Genomic DNA, 20,000 nt, shown 5'->3' on the forward strand with positions numbered 1-20,000 from the left:
ATTGTGACTGTCAAAAGGCCCTGCTTGTAGATGTCAAAAACTTGCTTAGCATGCAGAGGCAAAACATGCCCAATTGTCCAAATAGTTGGATTTACTGCAGTTGGTAAGAACATTGCATTGGCTCTGTAGTATTCTTCTGGTAAGGATTTCAGTTTAGAAAGATCTGTTTCCTGGACTTCAAATCTGTTAAATGTTGAACAACAGTCCCTCAATCTGATCCCAACATAAACTAAAGTCAACACCGTCTTTCTTTGCTTCTTACTGTCTCCCTCCCTGCTTAACACCTTTATGAGCCTCATAAAATTGTGGCAAAAAGACCGTGATTCCTTCCCCGTAAAACGGTACTGCAAGTCCGCCTGTTTTCCTTGGGTTTCGTCAAACCATTTCTTTACTTTTGTGGCTAAACGTTTTGCCTTAACCTCATACTGACGGGCAGTTACAACATTTGCAAAGCAACTTTCTTCTGGTACATCTGAAAATGTCTTTTGTGATGGCAGTATGTTTGATTTTCCAATGGATTCCTTCAAAAGGGCTTTAAAAAAGTATTGCCAAGCATTATTTTTCCAATGCAGTTTCCAACGAGTTTTCCAACTAGAGGAGTGAACTCTTGCCTGCTTTTTTGATGAGCGATGAATTCAGTCACTTTTGACCTTTTCGCTTTGGCAGACCCTGGTTTTCCCTGGAGTGAAATCTTAAATTTTTCGACACTTTCAGCTACCTTAACCCTTTGTTGAAAAGACCATGGCCTCCACTTACATGAAGCATCACTTCCAAAGCTTCCTTGCAAGTCAGTGTAATCATTTTTGCTTTCATTACCAAATGAAGAAAAGTAGGTTGCTGCATTAGAAAGCTCCCCGCCAAGCATAGCCAGCATCTTCATATCATTGGGTAGCTCTTTAAACCTTAATGTTACATGCAAATCATTTATTTTAAACACCTTTCCCTCCAAGTCTACTATTTGTTTACATGCTGCTTGAACATACTCTTTGACCACCAATGAAGATTCCTCACAATTAGCCCCAAATATCAAAAAGTTGTCAGAAGTGGAGGCTACCCTTTCCCCAGCTGAACGGCAAGGTTATGCTTGACTTTCATAAAATGACCGACAGCAAAGCGCTTGTGTATTCTAGGCATGTTCCCGTCGTCGCGCGCTCTGGCCAACAAACTCAGGATACAAGTAAACCGCTGCAAACCAATCCCATGTTTACAATATCGTGAGGATACGAGACCTAGTGCGTGTTAAATATCGACGATTTTCAAATACTCTAAGACATTTCCAAGAAACATACGATTCTTACCGGGAGATTGAAGAAGCCATAAACCGTCTTTTGAGGTCTGTATTGACAAATCCAAAGAATTGTACTGAAGCTAAAACAAGCCTATTTTCAGTGCTGCAAACAGACGCCATTAGATCGAAGTTTCCGTATAAACGAAAATCTTGTCTCTCCCGTGAAACCTCAAAACATTTGGTATCAACAGAAAGCTTGTGTTTTCTTCTTTGAAGTGAAATCTTCTATTCACAGCTCCCGCTCTATCCCCGAATGCAAAGGGAGCTTTTTTATACCCCAAAAGAGTAGCACCCAGTTCCTCCCTAAAATCTCATGGTCAAGAAGCCATTTCTGTCTTCATGCGAATGTCGGAAAACTGGAGACAGCTGACCCAGCGTGAAATGAGTGTTAACACTCGAAGCAAAAAGGGACTTAATTTGCATATAAGACAGTGGTGAACTGACTAGTAGGGGGACTATTAACGGAACTAAGGGCGTATAATGTAACGGTTTATTGAGCTCGATTCACCACTATATGTTGGCGACGAGGAGTTCCCTATTTCTTGGAAAATAGTTGATTTCGATACAAACCTGAATTACGGAACATTCAACCCCGACATGGATCCAACTTCGGTGGGTTCGCGCTTCAGAAAATACGTGGAAAGATTTAAAGTTTACGCGTTGGCAATGAGCATAAAGGATAAAGCAAGGAAGAAATAATCGTGTCAACGGGAAATGACAGAGAATTCTGGAAATTGATTAAGTGTGTTGAAGAGAAGAGTATAGATCATAAAGACGCAGACATGAGAAAGTACTTTTTTAACGAACTGGCTGTAGTTAATGGGCTCGCTTTCCGCGGTGAACGCATTGTGGTGCCTCAGACGCTCAGGGAAGCCACGGTTAAGATTGCCCACGAAGGCCACAAGGTATTGTTTGTACAAAGCAGTTACTCCGTGTCCATGCGCTGTTTCCTAGTATGGACACAATGGTCGAAAAGCATGTAGGGAAATGCCTCGCTTGCCAATCTACCACGCCCTGTCACACCAGAGAGCCTCTACAATGACGAACTTGCGAAGGGGTCGGGGGAAAAAAATCAGTGTAGAGTTTCGCGGGGCCGTTAAGAAACAAAGACATGGCTTTGGTCTTTTGGGACCAGTATGCCTGGTATCCAGTCGTTGAGTTTACATCAAGTACTTCTGCTGATTACGTCATTCCCATATTTACGCGCGTGTTCAACACGTACGGAATCCCCGAAGAGATCAAAACGGATAATGGGCCCCCGTTTAATGGATCAAAGTTTGCGAACTTTGCTCGGGAACAAGGGTTCAGACACCGAAAGGTCACCCCTGGGTGGGCTGAAGGTAATGGTGACGTGGAGCGTTTCATGCAAACCCTCAAGAAGAGTGCGGGTCTCCCCCTGATTAAACTGTTTGAACTGAAACTAAATAAATGACACACTGTAATTGTAATTGATGGTCGATGCATTACAACCTAGGCGAGTGTACCGTGTGGCACGAAATTTTTGCGGGAGTTTATTTTTGCAGATTGGGCTTTTTTTCTGTGTCGTGGAAACTAATTTTTGTGACCAGGTGTTATGAAGCAAAATTGTAGTATGATTGTGAGATGGCGTGATTTTATTCCTTTTAAACTTTGTTATTAATAGTTTCCCTCTTTTGACAGATTTTACTGATTGCCGGGTTAAACATTCGAAGTATTCAATTAAATTAACAACATAAACAGCAACAGAGAACTTACTGACGGACAGATCGGATTAAATATTAAAAGCTTATAGAATCAAGAAAGTCACGATTTCGTGTAGTGTCTGAGCGAGCCATTGTACTGTGAGGATTGAAGCTGTAAAATAAACCTTGTTTTTGCTTAAAACTGTGATATCGTGTAGAACGGCCGTACGGCATTCACGACATCAGGACACGTTGGTTTTTCTTGCTGGGAATTAATTTTCAAAAAGTACCCAGTACCCAGCATTGATAGTATGTTCGTTCTTGTTAAGTGCGTGCAATCAGCGTGTAATAGAAATACAGATTTTCAAACAGCACTACGGTATGCGTACACTATGTAAAACCAATTCATTGTATACCGTTTTGTTTTTGAATTGAAGAGGCGAGTTGTAATTGAACAGACACGATTTCTTAGTACTGTATTTTTGTGTAGTAAATTTTAGTCAGAGTATATTTAATACTCTGTAGTAAATTTTGGCGGGAAAAATGTTTTCGTTTAATAATTTTTTTTGCGAAATCGCAAAAATCGTAGAAATTAGAACCCGCGAAAATTTCGTGTCACACGGTATCTCTAGTTCATCTGAACTTTTTTTTGAGAGCTTTTCTCTATGTTTGAGGAAAACAAGAAGAAAAAAATCGTCCCGTTCGAAGGAGAAAAGCTTCAGCAATACGCAATCGCGTGCAATACCATTGAGCTGTAGTTAAAGCGGTCGCACAGGGTTAAATTGTCTAAACTAAACCAAATTGGTTCGACTTGGACAGAGTTTTTAAGCCAAGAAAACGTTTCTTTTCTAGTTTTTTATTAGTAGTATTTTTATAAGGTTTGATTTTATAGTACACTGCGAACCGACCGGATGAAAATGAACTCAGTCAATTTTTTGAACGATCATAGTAGGGACGTCTGTACACAGGCTAACGTGTGCATAAGATAAGAGTGTTCATTCCGGAAGTCATATATGGCGCCAGAAATGGGCTCCTGATGGTGCTTTTTATGCCGGGCTCCGTGCGGAAGGGGTACCTTTTTTATGCTTCAGGTATTAAAAGGGGTAGAGATTTCACTAGCTGAAGTATATGAAAGGGTAGGAAAGTGTATCATTTCGGTCAGTAAAAAGGCCCAAAGGGACTAGGCTCACGATCACGTTGTTTATCTTTCCTAGTAAGAAAACATACTTTGCGTAGCAAGATCTTATATCATCTTTCACCTTTATTGTTACCTCGGAATCGTTGTAAAGAATAATTGCATAAATTGCATAAATGATGATAAAAACATAGAAAGATAAAATCAATGAAATCAAGACAAAAATTAAATGTAAAAGCAAGGATATTGTTACCTAAAAGCTGGCTATTGAAGTACTGAAATCTTCCATAAGACTGTTGTGTTGATCAAAAACACTGTTGAATTTCAGTGATCCAGTTGCTCGTAATGTTTACGTATCGAACAGTTTGAGTTTAACAGTTAATTCGGGTGATTTTTTTAGCGCCTCAAACTCAGTAGGTGGCTCACTTACTGTACAAGGTTTCGTGATAAAAGATTCACTCGGAAGAGTTCGCTTGTAAATGGGTCTCTCGCATAGTATAGTTCATGAAATATTCCACTTCCAAAATGTACTCTTGCCATCTTTTACCGTGAACTTACCATGAACAGCGTTTACATTCGTAGTTTGCATTCGTATGCTTCCACTGAAGATAGATTGCTAATAGCTTTAAGTCGCTTCGAGCTCCTCGGAATGTACCCTTCTGAAGTCCGCTGACCTGTTCTACGCATACTGTTATATATATCTTGTGCACGCGCTGAACACGCAAGAGTCCGATTTGTGCCAGAAGGAAAAACCGAGCTCATTTCATAACTGGGCTGTGGGACAGGGAGCCCAGTAATAAGGCACTTTTCAGCAGAATTATGTTTAGGAATCGCTCCCAGTGTACTAACTGCCGTGGGTTTGCTAGAAGTAATAACATAATTGCCCTGCATAGTAAGTAAGTAAGTTTGTAAATATCTTATTATCTACTCCCCTCAGGCCCTGGTTGGGGGACTTTGCCAGACTGCTTAAGGTGCAGGTTACAAGTAATGAAGGAATGAGTAATGATGCCCCCATACATGAGTGTGAAAGTGAGATAGACCACTACACCGGGCACTACATGCCCTACTCTTTACGAAGAGTGTGTGGGTTCGTTAACGTCCCACAGATTTATTTATTCCGTCCTTGGTTTTTTGGGAGGGCTAGAGGGGATCTAAATTTTCCATTTAATTGTCCAGATGGTGGCTTTGAAAATGTAGAGAAGATCATCTGATTTAAAATCGCAACTTATGCAGTTGCAGAAAGAAAGCCTGAAAAAAACTCAACCTTGCCGGGATTTCAATCTTGGGATACCGATGCGGCGCTCTAGCCAATAGGGACCTTACAAAACTACGACGGCGACGGCAACGTGAACGTCAAAAAAAGCAATAGGTTTAATGAGTAAAACAACAACTCTGCACACGCATCACGCTTTTTTGTACATTTCTTTGCCTTCCCTGCACAACTATGACGTGAAATGACCAAATTTAAGTTTACCTGAGAACGGGAACGGCAAGGCGATAAATTTTACCATCTCTGTTTGAACTCGGGCGCGTTCCCCTCTCTTCAGTTCCAACATAAATTCCCTTCTTTTAAGTAACTGGGCGACCTGGTTGAATCGCGAAATACTTTGAAAGGATGTGAAGTCTATTTTTCAGCGACGTTTTCATCGACGTCGCCGTTGTCGGATCGTAAGGTCCCTAATTACGCTAGGTAGCCAACTGGGAATTGGTCATTGAATTGGTTCATAATTTACCCGGGAAAGATGAAGATGATAAGGCGTACGATAGATTCAAAAGAAATCCGTTATTTTGGCACGATTTTGCAAACTCATCCCTGATTCTACTTTGTTTTGGGCTTGCAAAATCGGCGCCAGCGCGTAAAGTGGTTTTCTTCGTTTTTCACAAAACGAAAAAAAATTTGTAAGAGATTTTTCTAGGAAAAACACTCTATGGCGTTACTATTCTTACCAGCGTCTTCCTATACACAAGAGAAAAGCGAATTTGAGTTTTTGAGTATTGCCGCGAATATGCAATTTTGGTTGATTTTGGACGGTTTGCTCTTGATAGTTGAGTTTTGGCGTTAAGTGGTCAGCACCTGTGATTACTCGTGCAGCACGATTTTGTAACTTTTTAAGTTTGTCAGCGAGTCAGAAGCTGATATCATAAAGAATAGTCAAAGAAAGATTCAACACTTGACTAATAAACACTTATCCAGGAGTCATTTCAGAAGTAGGTTGAATTTGATCGTCTGGGTGAACGTAGGCCTGAATAGGACTGTTGTTGTTGACAGTGACTCACGTTTCGACAACCTGTGCGGTACTCATCTTCAGAGTCAAAGTGAGTTGTATCACGTCAGTTGATGGTATACTCTGGTTATTGATCTGATTGGTCAATTACGTCGTGATGTTATTGGTCGTCTGTCTGTTAAGCCGTGATAATATTGGCTATGAAGACTTGTAATTGGTGCGTTTCGATCCGTCTGTTGTCACATCTAAACAGTCGTTTATTGTCAGTCAAATTGTCAGTCCTCCAGTCGTTCTCTTGTAGTTAGTTTTGCTTGATCTCGTCAATAAGCCGTCTGTACGGTGCTGGTAACTGTTGACTACGATTCAGTGGCGTTTGTTCTAATTTAGTAAACCAGCTTTCTAAAGTAAGTCGTTGATAGTGGTCTGTAGAATACGTAATACATGTCGCAGAGTCCCAGTCGATTTGATGTTTTGTCTGTAAATGGTGTTCGCAAATGTGATTGTTGACGTCACCATTTCTCGTCGCTCGTTTGTGTTCGGTCAGTCGCATGCTAAGGTTGACTTAATCGTTTGTCTCTACAGAAGCTGAAATAAATCCATTTTTTTTTAGTGTCATGCGTTCAACAAAGTTCTGCCTGAATTCTGTAAATATTCTGTTATTTCCGAGGATACGTTCTGTCCTTTTTTTAACCAATAAAGATGCAGCAGTGACTTTTCCAGTTATATTATCTCCAGAAGATCTTAACAGAAAGTTTACCGAAGCTTTTCGCGCGACTTGTGGGATCCAGAACGTTTTCAGGTCTTTCAAGAACAAAACGCCTGCCCTGACAATCTGAAGCTAGTGTAGCTACTGATAAAGGTCAAATAACGTGGTTTATTTCTCGACCTATCAAAGGCGTACATCCTAGAGAGAGTGCTGCTCCCTATTTCAAACTCCTAACAATCCTTAAATTAGATCATATATATAAATTAAAAATATGTTGCCTTATACATAGAATGAGAAATGAAACTGATAGCATTACAGATATTTCCCTTGATGTCCTGACTCCAGCATCGCGTATACACAATCATAATACAAGATTTGTCAGTAATCTGAATAATTTTAGGCCAAGAGTATCCACTAACTTAGGCAAGACGTCCTTTAAATTCTCTGCTGCAAAAATCTGGGAGACTGTACCGCCTGGTCTCAAGTGTCTGCCATATCATAAATTTAAGAAAGAATGGAAGTCCTATCTTCTAACCAACCAAATCTGACCTTGCTTATTTATTCTATCACTGATATTATCTGAGATTTTATTTCCTCTCTTTACTGCTGCCGATTATCTGATCATGACGGTGTCCAATAAGAAAGCTCTTGCTACTTTCGACACTGTACACAAATAAACTTCATGTCTTTGATTTAATTATTATCAGCTACTTTATTTTCCTACCTACGTACACTTGTGTAAATATCTTATATAGTGTGAAATAAAGAATTGAATTGAATTGAATTGAAATTGAATTGAACTGAGTTTGGGCCAGCCTTTACGGCGTCATGTTAAACCAAAATTTATTGCTTAGTAGCTTTCAGTTCATTAGGTGGCGATCATGACTTGAATTATGTTTATTGCAGGGTCGAAAAGGACGTGGTTCAATATTTGTTTTTGGTGCGGGAAATGGTGGATATTCAAAAGACAGCTGTTCCTTTAATGGTCTTATAAACAGTATATACACTATTGGCATAACTGGTGTCAATAAAGACGGTTCAGTTCCACGCTATGGGGAACGTTGTCCAGGAATCATGGCAGTAACTTACAGTAAAGAAATCTTTACTCGGGTAGATAAAGTGGTAAGTTACCCTCATGCAGCAGTACCAGACCAATATTTCAGGTTGTTGGCGGAGCCTCCGCGCGCGCGAAGCGGAGCGCCATGGGTAATAACATTTGGTAAACTATCCATCCGAGAAAAATTTGGTTATGACGTCACAGTACGTCCGTACGGACTTTCCGGGTAGGGGTAAGTAGAAACGAATTCCTCCTCTCTCCCTTAGAGAGTTTTGTGCCCTATTGTTTCAACAGCCTTTAGAAATGATTGAAAAATCAGAATCTGTCAACTGACCAAATGTTTGGTGGATTTTAGGGGCCGGCCATTTGACTTTTGAGGGGGTTATGGGTGATTTCCGAAAAAATGTCCTGCGGACTGATTTCGAGAGGAAAAAAGCATGGAAATAAATTCCTGGGAGAAAAATATCCTGCACTGAAAAAAATATCGCTCATGACTTACAATGCTGAGAAAAAAACTTTACGCCGTTATATGTCGTGGAAAAAATTTCTAACTGCAGAGAGGTTTGGGAAAAAATTCTTCTAATACAAGCTAAATCAGTAAAATCACCCATACCCCACTCCACCACAAACGTCCAATGGTCATGTCAACCATTTAGGCGTTGAAGGAAGAAAAAACGGATCTGACACCTTTGTAATTGTCATCCATCAGCAAAATGGCTGGCGCGCGTCCATGATGTGGTGGTTTTCAAGACTAAAGGTTTGCATTTCAAGATTGAAAATACGTCGATAAAAGACAAATGGAAAGAGAAAGTTCAAAAGAATGCTCAGTTCCCTTTTTGTGGACAAACGAAATCTTTTCTCCATGAAATTGTCTTTCGAGGAATTCAACCTTGTTTTTTACACGGCGGATCGCAGCGCTTGGCTTGTTCTGAACCAACCAAGGTAGCAAGGTTTCTGAAGACTCTTGAGGTACATTCCGTACCCTATGATCAAAGAAACGTACGTTTTTAAAAAGGAATTTTTGTGTTTATAAAGGTTTCATAGACGTTTTCTACATTTTGACGTCGGCGTGAAAGAAAAACCACAAAATGTGCTTTTGAAATTGATTTTTTTACCATGTGCTCGACCGATTTAACTTGCGTTAACGCAACGATTTAACTTGTCTTAAGCGAATTGCTTGTTAGGATTAACGTATGGGATTTTGAATAAAATTTTTCAAGAAAGTAAGTTATTTATCTGTCATTGTTCATTCATTACAGCTCAAAAAACGACCATGAGACTACAGATCGTGAGATTTTTTCGGACGGGCCCTTTCTTGAATTAAAACTGAAGTGTTGTTTTTGTACGTGTTCCGCATTGAATTGCTATTCATTTTCTCATTCATTACTTGCCATTTAAGAATATTGCAGTGTGTAGAATTCAAGAATTTCTTGTGCCCTGAATACCGCTTGAATTTTGCGTTCGCGTTTGTTTTCAGTTGTTTGTTTACGGCGTTATATTCTCACTGAAAAGTGAGCTTATCTAAAAAAATGAAAGAGTTCTCCTCTATTCTAAAACGGACAGACTCGCCGGCTTTTCGATGCCGAGTTTGTCTTTTTTTTAAATAAAAAAAGTTGTAAGTTGCTGTATTAACCGACCGACCAACCACCCGAGCGACCTATCCATCCGCACCACAGGGAAACTAATGTGTACTCTTACACTTTCCAGCTAGTTTGGGAGCCCAGGAGAAAACTGATTGCACGTCAATGTTGTGATCAATTGACAGCTGTCGATTTTTTTTGTAATATCCGCTGACACGTTTTCAAATGATCGCATGCTGAAGTTTCTTTCTTTTTTTTAATTCATATGAAATATGTTGTGTTTGTGTCACTATGGCTCTGCACTATTAAGATTTTGATTTCAAACTGACCTCGGACGCAAAAATTCAGCCATTTATTTAAAAATACAGGCGGGGAAGACCTTTTCTTACCATGTTCACGCGTGGGTCACGCTCTATGTCCAATTTTTATTGTCTGATTGGTCAACATTTGACAGGTGAGTTCATGCGGAAAATTTATGCAGCATCTTGAAACTTGTTTACTTTGACAGCTGAAGCTGACAGAGTTTTATGTCAACTTGTAATGTTTTTAACTGTTTTTTACCAGTGGGTGTCCAAAATGAAAAACAGGTGCTATCAAGAGTCTTCTGTTATTCATGGCTGGTTTGTTTATTGGGTTTTGGGTTGAGAAATGCGTCGCTTATCAAAGTCGGAAATCCGATTTCGGATGGCATCGTTTTTGTGTTCACCTTGCTTGATGCGTAAGAGGGTTTAAAAGGCTCAAGCGATTCTGCCCTTACTTGATAGCTTTCAGGAGCTGCATCTCGAATGGTAAGCCTGAGTAATTATTGTATTTGATGTTTTTTTTTTATATCTAATTTGGTGAAGTCGAGCACAGTTTATGCGGCAAGTTTATTTGAGACAATGATCTGACCGAGTATCAGGCTTGATCTAAGCTTAAAGAACTTTAAAAAGCCTTTAGATATATTTTCTCGCCGCAGATAGAAAGAAAACGTTTCGAAGAATATTTAGCTATAAATTTGGCTGTAGAAGGAAAACTTTGAGCGATTGTCTTGCGTTGAGTTGATCTTTTAAAAAAAGCAAACACCGGCAGGGCGGCTTAAAACATAAACTTAAGCTTTAAGCTTAAAGACTTAGAAATTTTTAGAGACACTTAAATACCTCTCTTCGTGAATGAAAATTGTTGTCTCTGTAAATGTTTCACCGAATTATATTTCTTTTATTGATTGTTAGTAGTCTCTCTTGCAATTTTAATCGCTGTGCCGTTTGTTTTCAGTCGTTCTTGAACATCGCTTGCAGGAGCACTCAAAATGCCGCACGTATCAAACGCTTTTTAAGATTACACATCGTTAAAAAACCATTAACCAAAAAAAAAATAAACGTAATAAATTATTTATGTTGAAGCGTAACTCTATTAATGTTCATTCAAACACTCGACCATAGACTTTCCCAGAGTCCTTCGCTTCTGATTTCCGGTTTCGGTAGTTGACCCCAGCACAAAGGACTTTTATCACCTGTAGCGCGCCAAATTTACAAGAGGAATTTTCCTCCTGTAGGTTTTATCCAATCATGAATGGTTTTACTGATGCGCCGTCAATCAAACCCAATCACGCCCATGGAACGTGACTTGAACTGTTTTGATCCAAATTCAATTGAACTGTGTATTTTGTACTGGCTGTATTTCGATTTCGTTTTATTGCCTGTATTCAAATACAAAGCTTTAAAGGGCGTTTTATCCTCCTCCATTTGACTACTTTACCAAGGTCAGATTTTCCTGGTAGCCATGGAGCGAAAAAACATTACCGACTTGTTTTGTTTTGAGCGCGCGTACTTGAAAGTTTTTATTTTTTAATGTTTTCTTTCATGGCGTATGCAAACCTTGCAACGAGCCCGAAACGTCTGGAGATTGAACTCACAAATATCACAGGACGACACTTTTGTTCATTGCCCGTTTTTTGTATTGAACATTCTTTTATTTATTTTATTTACTTTCTCTTATCGGAATTTTTTTCGTTATTTGTTTGTTTTGACATACTTTGACAGCTCGCGACAGTACAGGCTCGCGACAACACACGCGACAGGGACGCAAATAGTTCGCGGCAAAATGACGTCACTTGGTGCGATTTTTCGCAGGGGAAACAAGTTGAGCTCTCGCTCTTTCGCTCGCTTTTGCCGCAGAAAACATAAAAAATTTACCACTCGGGCTTCGCGCTCGTGAACAAATTTCAGCTCGACTTGTAGGCAAGTCTAACTCGACCACAACTCGCACTGCAAATTTGGTGCCTGTCGAAAGGGACAACTTTATGGCCGTATAGGTGATTTTGAAAACTTTTTGAATGGTTTCGCTGAAAACCCACGATTGATTGTCCTGAATATCGACTGAGTGCAATTTGTCTTGAAAAATTGTGAAATATTGCATTCTGCAAGGTCTGTATGATAAATAGTACTGTTTCGCCTCAGATGTGATGTATAAAAAGTGTAAAAGGTTGGTTTACACACCCCCCGATTTGTTGGCAAGATTTTGTAAAGTAAACTTGTCGAACACAAAGAATTTGGCCCGATTTGTTTTCCAGGCCTAATCTACTGTGATCAAGAGCCATTATGGCTCTTGTATGTGATCGAAGATGATTGCTGTTTTTTGGGTGCACACATAAGGCTATCAACTCGATGTCAGCACAGGTAGCCCAAGCTCACTATGAGAGCCCTGAACAACATTATCCTACTTAGCTAATTAATTATTCATACAGCAAGAAAATTATAAGACGTTGTATGGAGAAATATTCTTTGCTCACTAAATTAGCAAAATGTACATTGAATGTCGCTTTGAAGCTTACTTTTAGCGTCTTCTTGTTTTTCTTTGTATTCTGACTGCATTTCAGACCTCCTAGGCACTGTTTAAGGCCTTTTTGGGAGCGACAGTTTTTCACCCAGATGACAGTAGAGAGAAGAGAAGAGAAGGTTGGCAAACCTCTCTTGACCGGCTCCACTCTCGGCGGCGATAAATTCCGTGACATTTGCGACATGGAGACAATTCTGCCAGAAACAGATGTCCTGATAAATAACGCACATTTTCCATCATTCACATCGCCAAAATTCCCATTTCGAAGGTCCTAAATCGCCAACGAAGTGGGCAATACACGGCTGAGGTTAGGCGAGTCGAGAGCAGACCCGCAACGGACTCCAACCGTCAAGTCGACAATTTCAAACCGACGCGGGCTGGCAGGGTCAAATTGTTCAACTGTCAAAGGACAATTGGAGCATTTAGCCTACTGGGCACAGTAACTGATTTTTTTTTGGTAGTAGAACCATTGGTAGTCCTGATGTGTGCGAACTCAGCGTAAAGCAGATTCTCGTAGAGATCACTATCAGGAATGAGTAGGGAAGTGAACAGGAAAGAGTGTCATCAACCACAGTTACCCAGTTAGCTCATATAGATCCATGAACTTAGACAAAAGTTAGGTAGTTGATTATGATGAAGACGATCGGATAGGCCTGCCAAATATTCAGTGGGCCTTCTGGCGAAAAGCTGCCGCGATCGGACTGCACTAAACTGTGCCTGACGAAGTTGTCCAAAAACCTAGTGGTGGACAGTATGTGCCTCAGCCAGATGGCCAGGACACGACAGAGATTGGCCGCTTTGCAGAAGTAGTAATCCGGGAGAGTTGCTCGGTATCATTTTTTAATGTACACAAAGGTAGGTACAGGGGAGCTAGTGTGGTGGAGGATCCCTGCCTTACGACAAAATATGTAGAGTATCCCCTGACAATGTACATTGTTCGTGAACTTGCTTGTGACAAGAAAGAAAAACTCGTTATAGGCAATAGACTGCTAGATGCGGTCCTAAGGGCTGTAAAACTAGTGGCCGTAGAAGTGAAAGCCATAGTCTTCAGATCTTGCTGCGTCACTTAGTCGTGGACTTCAAAAGCTGGGTCGCAATATTGCCGGCTAAAGCGAAAACATCATTCCCGGATTACAGGGACCGCTGACACTACTTGAGTTCCAAATTAAATTCCCTGCGGCTGGTTTGGGTCCTATTTATTGCAGAAGTAACATATAAATAGGCTGCTGTTACCTGCTGTTTGGAAAAAGGAGCTCATGCTCCTCCCCGAAAAGACAGCTGGACGCACGATCATTGCCTGATATAATTGGACGAGCAACATAAATAAATTTTGTTAGCGCAGCTTTCAAACCGCAGATGCGAAGCTGTTGTTTGATTTAGCGTACGATCCTTTCGTTGGGAATCCTGAAATAATTACAAAGAAAACAGTCGAGAAGCTTTAAATGGTATGGTGTTTTTGTTATTCAACCAATCAGTACTGGATCATTCGTTATTTTCTAGTTTGCAACGATGGTTTTTGACAGCTAAGATAAAAGAGACGACTTCCAAGTCCATTCCTGTTGTAATTTCATCCCTAACTTTACCAATGCAAGATCAATGGAAATACCTTAAAGTAGTACGTATGACCAAAGCGACGACGAGGCAAAACACAACATGTGTTTGGTATCTGTTGACACTGCCAATTTCCAGCGTTTCGTAACGACTCACAATTAGTACGGACTTTAAGATACGGCGACTACGGACTACGAGTACGGATAAGCATGCTACTGCGCATGATCAGAACCACGCGACTGTTCATTTTTCCCACGTAGTCCAGCGGGTACGGTGAGTTGTCGAGCTCTTTCGCGTAGTCGCGACTACGGAGAACATTTTGCTCGTATTTTGCCATCTCGGTAATTCTAGAATCTCGTTTTTTCGTAAAAAAGTTTTCAATTCACCTGCGTTAAGTGAGAGGCAAGCGAAATCTGTAAGTTGTGTCTAATTTCTGCTCAGATTTACGCTTTTAATATACTCGAACCATTTAAAGTTATGACTACATTTTTATCAAAAACTAAAATAAGCTTAGCTGTTTATACGCGGAATTCAGATTGACGGCCGAGCACAGAAATCATGAAGGTAATTTACTTTCTCTTCGCACTTGAAAAGTTTCAATTACAATGGAAAATCTGTCCATTTGCTACTATATATATTAATTATATTAATTACAGAACTGGAAAGAGCTATACAATTAACTACGAACTGGACTGTAATAGTAGTAATGTTGTCTACTTGTTGTCCTGTAAGGTTTGTCATGTGCAGTACGTTGGGTCAGCAACAACAAAATTTGGGCTTAGTTTCACAATCCTAAGGCCCGTTTTAGAGCGCATTCAGGGCTTTCTTTTGAGGGTAGAAACAAGGATGATCTTTTATGTAGACATTTTTCTGGCCCGGGACACCATGGTCTTGAGGATATCAGTATACAGTTAATTGACAGAGTGTCCGGGGAAGAATCAGCTCTCCGGGATAAAGAAGGCCAGTGGGCCTATAGGTTTAACTGTATTCAGCCTCAGGGCTTGAATATAAGTGATTTTTTTTACAACCAGAATAGGGCGACTAGGTCTCGCGTCCGGTATATATAGTAGCGAATGGAACAGCATTTTCCAAAATTTCGAATAAAGAGGACAACCTCTGGGGGTATTCCCAAATTTTTGAAATTTTTTTCCCGGAAGATTCCTTTTCATTCATCTTTGCTCCCCGAATTTCCAGAATTTTCGGTTGAATGGTTCGCATTTCGGAAATTCAACAGTTTCTGGAATTTCTGGAAACTTTTCCGGGAAATTTCTGTACCATTTGCCGCTGTTTCCAAATTTTCGAAAGTTTTCGTTGAATGGAAAGCGACCCAAGTTTTCCAACAAAAGATCCAATCCAAAAAGCTTCAGTTTTTTTATTGTTGTGCCTGAGGCCTGAGGCTTTGCACTGAGCATTCCAAAGTTTTCTGGGCTTCAAGAAGTGATTTTTCTGAGCCATTAACGATGAGGGTTGTGTCGTCAGCGTATTTACTTATCTTAAACTCAGTATCTTTGACAAATAGATCGCTAATGTCACCATTTTTCCTAATTGCTTTGGCAAGAATCTTGGCGGGAAAAAATGAAGAGGTAATGAGTTTCCTTAGTTTGCTTGGCATGCTAAAACGCATCGAATGCCCGCGTCATTCGCAAAAACACACAACACACACACATTACTGGGACTGTCGATTTGGGGGGTGGGGGAGGGGGAAGAAAAACTAATAAGATTTTTGTTGGGGGAAAGGTGTAGATAAATTTCTACGGTGTTAAAAGATATTTGAAAGTTTGTCTGCTCTGTGAAATATTTACTTAACAAAACTCCAATTTTCAAGGAAAAAATTGTTCCCAAAAGTTCAATTTTTGGCCTGAATTTGCCAGCAGCCTCCTGATGCCCAGTATGAAGAAAGGTTTTTATTGACCATTTTCAATTTTGCTCAAGCCTTTGTAATATTCGTTCTTAAAATCTTGGTATGACCCTAAGTAAAAATTAATTTCGTCACCTTGTTAATTTGCGATTCTGACCACAGATTACAGCAAGCCATTATGGAGAATGTACAGACAGTTTCTCTGCCAGCTCTGCTGCTACTGCCATGGCATCTGGACTCATTGCTTTGGCTCTTGAATCAAAGTAGGTTCATATACAATAAACGATGAAGTAACATGTTATTTAGCATTCCATTTTGGATAATAGTGGATTGCTTTTTTTAGTTTGTGTGGGTGAGTTCAACTTGTATTACGCGATTGAGTAAGTTACAGTCACAGGGAGAGTGATTTAAAGGCCATATAAGAAAGCGAGATTGGCACATCCGAGAGCAGTAGGTAAGGTCCTCGTCAATCCCTCGTAAAGTGAAGGAAACGTTGAACTAGAAGCAGACCTTTTTCTCAAGAAGTTGGTCTTAGAAACCTGTACTTTTGGTTTCAAAACTCACTAATTCAGGAAGTCTGAGGACGGGCGACACGTCCCTTAAGAGTACCTCACAAGAAGGTGAGATGAGAAAGATCTTTGAATAGAGGCATAAGAGGCATAGGTATTGGCTGGGGTAGTTGTCGTAAACTTGATAAGGTGGCCCGAACCTATTTATATGCCTGTTGGTCATGTTTTTTAATCGCGTTTTTTGGCAGGAAAGATTCCTACGATTTTTGGAATCTGAAGAATGATTGAACTTTAAGAAAATGTTATTGATTTTCTTGAGGTACAAAAGTGTTTATAATATCGGTCTCTATTGACAACAACAACAATAACAACAACAACAATCTTTATTGTACTCACTCTTGCTCAAAAATAAATTACAACAATGAAAATATTGAAAGTAAAAATTTGAGGCTAGCGGAGCCAGGCAGCCAGTTGACATCAGCATTAAATAAAATTAAATAACAGGTCAGCAAGAAAACTGAAGCAAAAATGCACACACAAAAAGAAAAAGAAAAAAAAGGAGAAGAGGAAAAACGCTATTTCTACGCTATGAAGGAAGTCTGAAATAGTTAAATTTATAAACGAATACAAAACATAAATATAAGAAGAACTTGAAAAGGTGACAGAATTTAACAAAAGACTAATTTACAGGTAATTTGGGAAACAGCACAACTGCTAATAAGGATATAAGTAACTAATAATCTTTGACAAGATCGCTTTTTACTGATTCCTTGAAGTTTGAAATAGAGAAGGTTTTCAAATTTTCACTAATTGAGTTCCATACTTTGGGGCCCATAAATCTTAAGTTAAATATTCCACAATTTGTTCTTACTTTAGGTAAAGTATGGTAAATATAAGTATAGTAAAGTATTTAGGTAAAGTATATCTATTGAAAACCTCGTTTTTACAAAAAAATGTAAATAACTCCGAAATCCCCCGACAGATTTCTCCTAGTATTATATCTGCTAGTTTGGTGGCAATCGTGTCCTTCTCTCATGATGCACTGCAACTTTCACCATCTTCAGTAGAGGGGGCTATTAATTCAAATTGACTGAAATAAAACAGAACGTTTTTTTTTTTTTTCAAAAAGAAAAGGCAGACAAAGCAAAAAAAACAGAAAGAGGTCGCTTAAACTTCACGCAAGTTCAGCAGTTTTCTTTATTTTTATTTGAACCAGCAAGACCTTGAGCTGGAGAGACGTGCAGCATATCATCATAAGGAGTTCAAGAGCGGATAGCAAAATACTCAAAGCAATGGACTGGATCACGAATGGTGCTAATCTTACAGGTAGAATTTATGGTTTTCTACTTAGAAACGTGTACAGTGAAACCTTATTGAAGCACCCGTAGGAAACAGCTACATGACGGAAATAGGCACACCGAAGTAACTTATAAAGCCTACTTAAATGTTTACATTGACATATTACGTGATGCTTATCTTAATAACAAATACAACAGTGTATGCTTCGGCACTTGTCACACTTATAGACGATTTTTGCACTCGTTAGTGCAAGATTGGTGCAAGGATGGCTTAGTGGTAAGAGCAGTCGTCTCCCACCAATCTGCTCAGGGATGGAATCCTGGAAGCGACTCCATATCTGGGTTGAGTTTGTTGCTGGATGTCGCTTTTGCTTCAAGAGGGTTTTTTCCCGGTCCTCCTGTTTTTCCCTCCTCTCAAATTACGGCTCTGTTGAAATTTCAACTTACTGTTATTTGCAGTCAGTAATTACGTTGGATTTGGCCTCATGGATGCCTACAGACTAGTTTCCTATGCCAGGAGCTGGGCAACGGTGCCACCACAACTCATGTGCACCATATCGAATACACAGATAAACAGGTTGGTGTGTGTCAATGTGCGTTGATACTTTAAGGTAAAACGGTTAGCAGTTAGAGCGTTATGATAAAAACTGGTTTATTTTTAGGAATTTTAGTTTTAACGCGTCTACTCTAGTTAGATTTTTATCAAAAACTTTAGCTAAGTACATGTAATGTAAATAGTTGGAAATTCGTGTTATTACCATTCGATGTAAATCTTTAATTGATTACTTTTGTTTTTATGAATTCTGTTAAGGGCTATTAAGCTACTGGAAATAGCGCTATATAAATTTAGTTTCTTCTTATTGTTATTTATATAACTTCATGTTTGAAATTGAATACTTCTTTGCTGAGGATATCAAGCAGTTTGATGTTGAATACTTTATTTAGGCATGACGCTTTACCTTTCAACCGATTTGGAGCCACACTAATAAACTTCGAGGCAGTTTTTTGTTACCCTTTGTGAAATACAAATGCTCTTGCGTGTTCGTTTTTTCCTTACCAGTTCTAAACATAAATAAAACAAAAAGTAATACACGCAGATTTACGCAGATTTGTTGCTAGAAAAGCAGTAACAAATGGGGATGCCGGAGGTTATGAAAAGGACTGCAGTTTAAGCTTTCGTTCGCTGTCGAGTGCTCTCAGGATTCGCTACCAGCATTTTTTTCCTCTGGGAATTCGAAAGTTATTATTTTCTGTTGAAACTGAAGTCTAGCGGGTAACCTCTTAAAACCTCAGCAAAAGCAGGACCAGACTGGGTTTCATGCAGTCATAATCGAGTGGGTTTGAGCGAAGGTGTATTAATTTGACCGGTAGTTAATTTGGGGAGGGAGGGAGACTAATAGAAGAGAGTAAGAGAGGCCGAGCACAACGGATCGGAATCAAATTGTCAAGTTTATGAATTTACCACGTCCAATCAATTGCGAGTTTCACTTGTAGAGAACCTGCACTTTAATATTCCTATTTTCCTAAATTTCTGTTGCATGTATTAACATACATCCTTCTGAACATAGATGCACTTAGTTACAATCATTGGCTTCCATTTATCCACTAGAAAGTATTAAGTAAGCGTTAAAAGGAATACACAAAAATTATCAGACTTAAACCGTACACATATATTGTCTTGCAGTACATCCACAACTTGCCAATTTCTACAACTGATATTCTTTCAAGCTACACTAAGGAACTACTAATGCGAGAACAAAAGTCTGCTGCAACAGTTACCAGGAATATGAAAACATAAGTATCTTGTTGAAAATAAGCGTATCTTCCCTGGACAAATTCATAAACTCGCTTTCATAACCAGCCATGACAACATCGTTTAGCCTTAAAAATGAACTACTGATTCTGATTCTTCTTAATTACCGAGACAAAACATTAAGCTTATTAAATTAGGAAAAAGAGAGTATTTTTATACCTTAATCGTGCGCCACGTGAGTAACTTGATATCTGACACGTAAACAAATCATGATCTTGAATCTTCAATGAATCTTATTTCTCGTCTTTAACTTTAACATTACAGTTTTAGTCAACAAACGAAACCGTCCGAAAGCAGCTCTTGGATTTTTCTCTGCTAAACGCCTCTAAATGCGATTTGTTGGAGTTGACTACTATCTACTTTGGGCTCAGTCGTTTTAACCAAGTCTGCGAAACCTGGCGTGTAAATAAACACCGATATAGAACACACCAGTACTGTTGGCCTTCCAATAAATTCAGCCTTGTTTTTCATGGTGCTTGTTATTTGAAACACATTCCTGGTT

General features: G+C 39.4%; 1 protein-coding gene and 1 pseudogene across 1 annotated transcript in view; one reads left to right on the plus strand and one right to left on the minus strand.

The window, feature by feature from the left end:
• Positions 1-895, minus strand: part of LOC140930779 (uncharacterized) — a 3,723-nt pseudogene extending 2,828 nt beyond the window's left edge.
• LOC140930777 (furin-like) overlaps positions 1-20,000 on the plus strand; it is a 121,111-nt gene that overhangs the window by 83,185 nt on the left and 17,926 nt on the right. The window contains exons 8-11 of the mRNA XM_073380495.1: positions 7,922-8,137; positions 16,041-16,141; positions 17,604-17,713; positions 18,145-18,262. Of these exons, the coding sequence (XP_073236596.1) occupies positions 7,922-8,137; positions 16,041-16,141; positions 17,604-17,713; positions 18,145-18,262 (545 nt within the window). The remainder of the gene's footprint in view (positions 1-7,921; positions 8,138-16,040; positions 16,142-17,603; positions 17,714-18,144; positions 18,263-20,000) is intronic.

Source organism: Porites lutea, chromosome 3, assembly GCF_958299795.1.
Source record: "Porites lutea chromosome 3, jaPorLute2.1, whole genome shotgun sequence".
NCBI lineage: Eukaryota > Metazoa > Cnidaria > Anthozoa > Scleractinia > Poritidae > Porites > Porites lutea.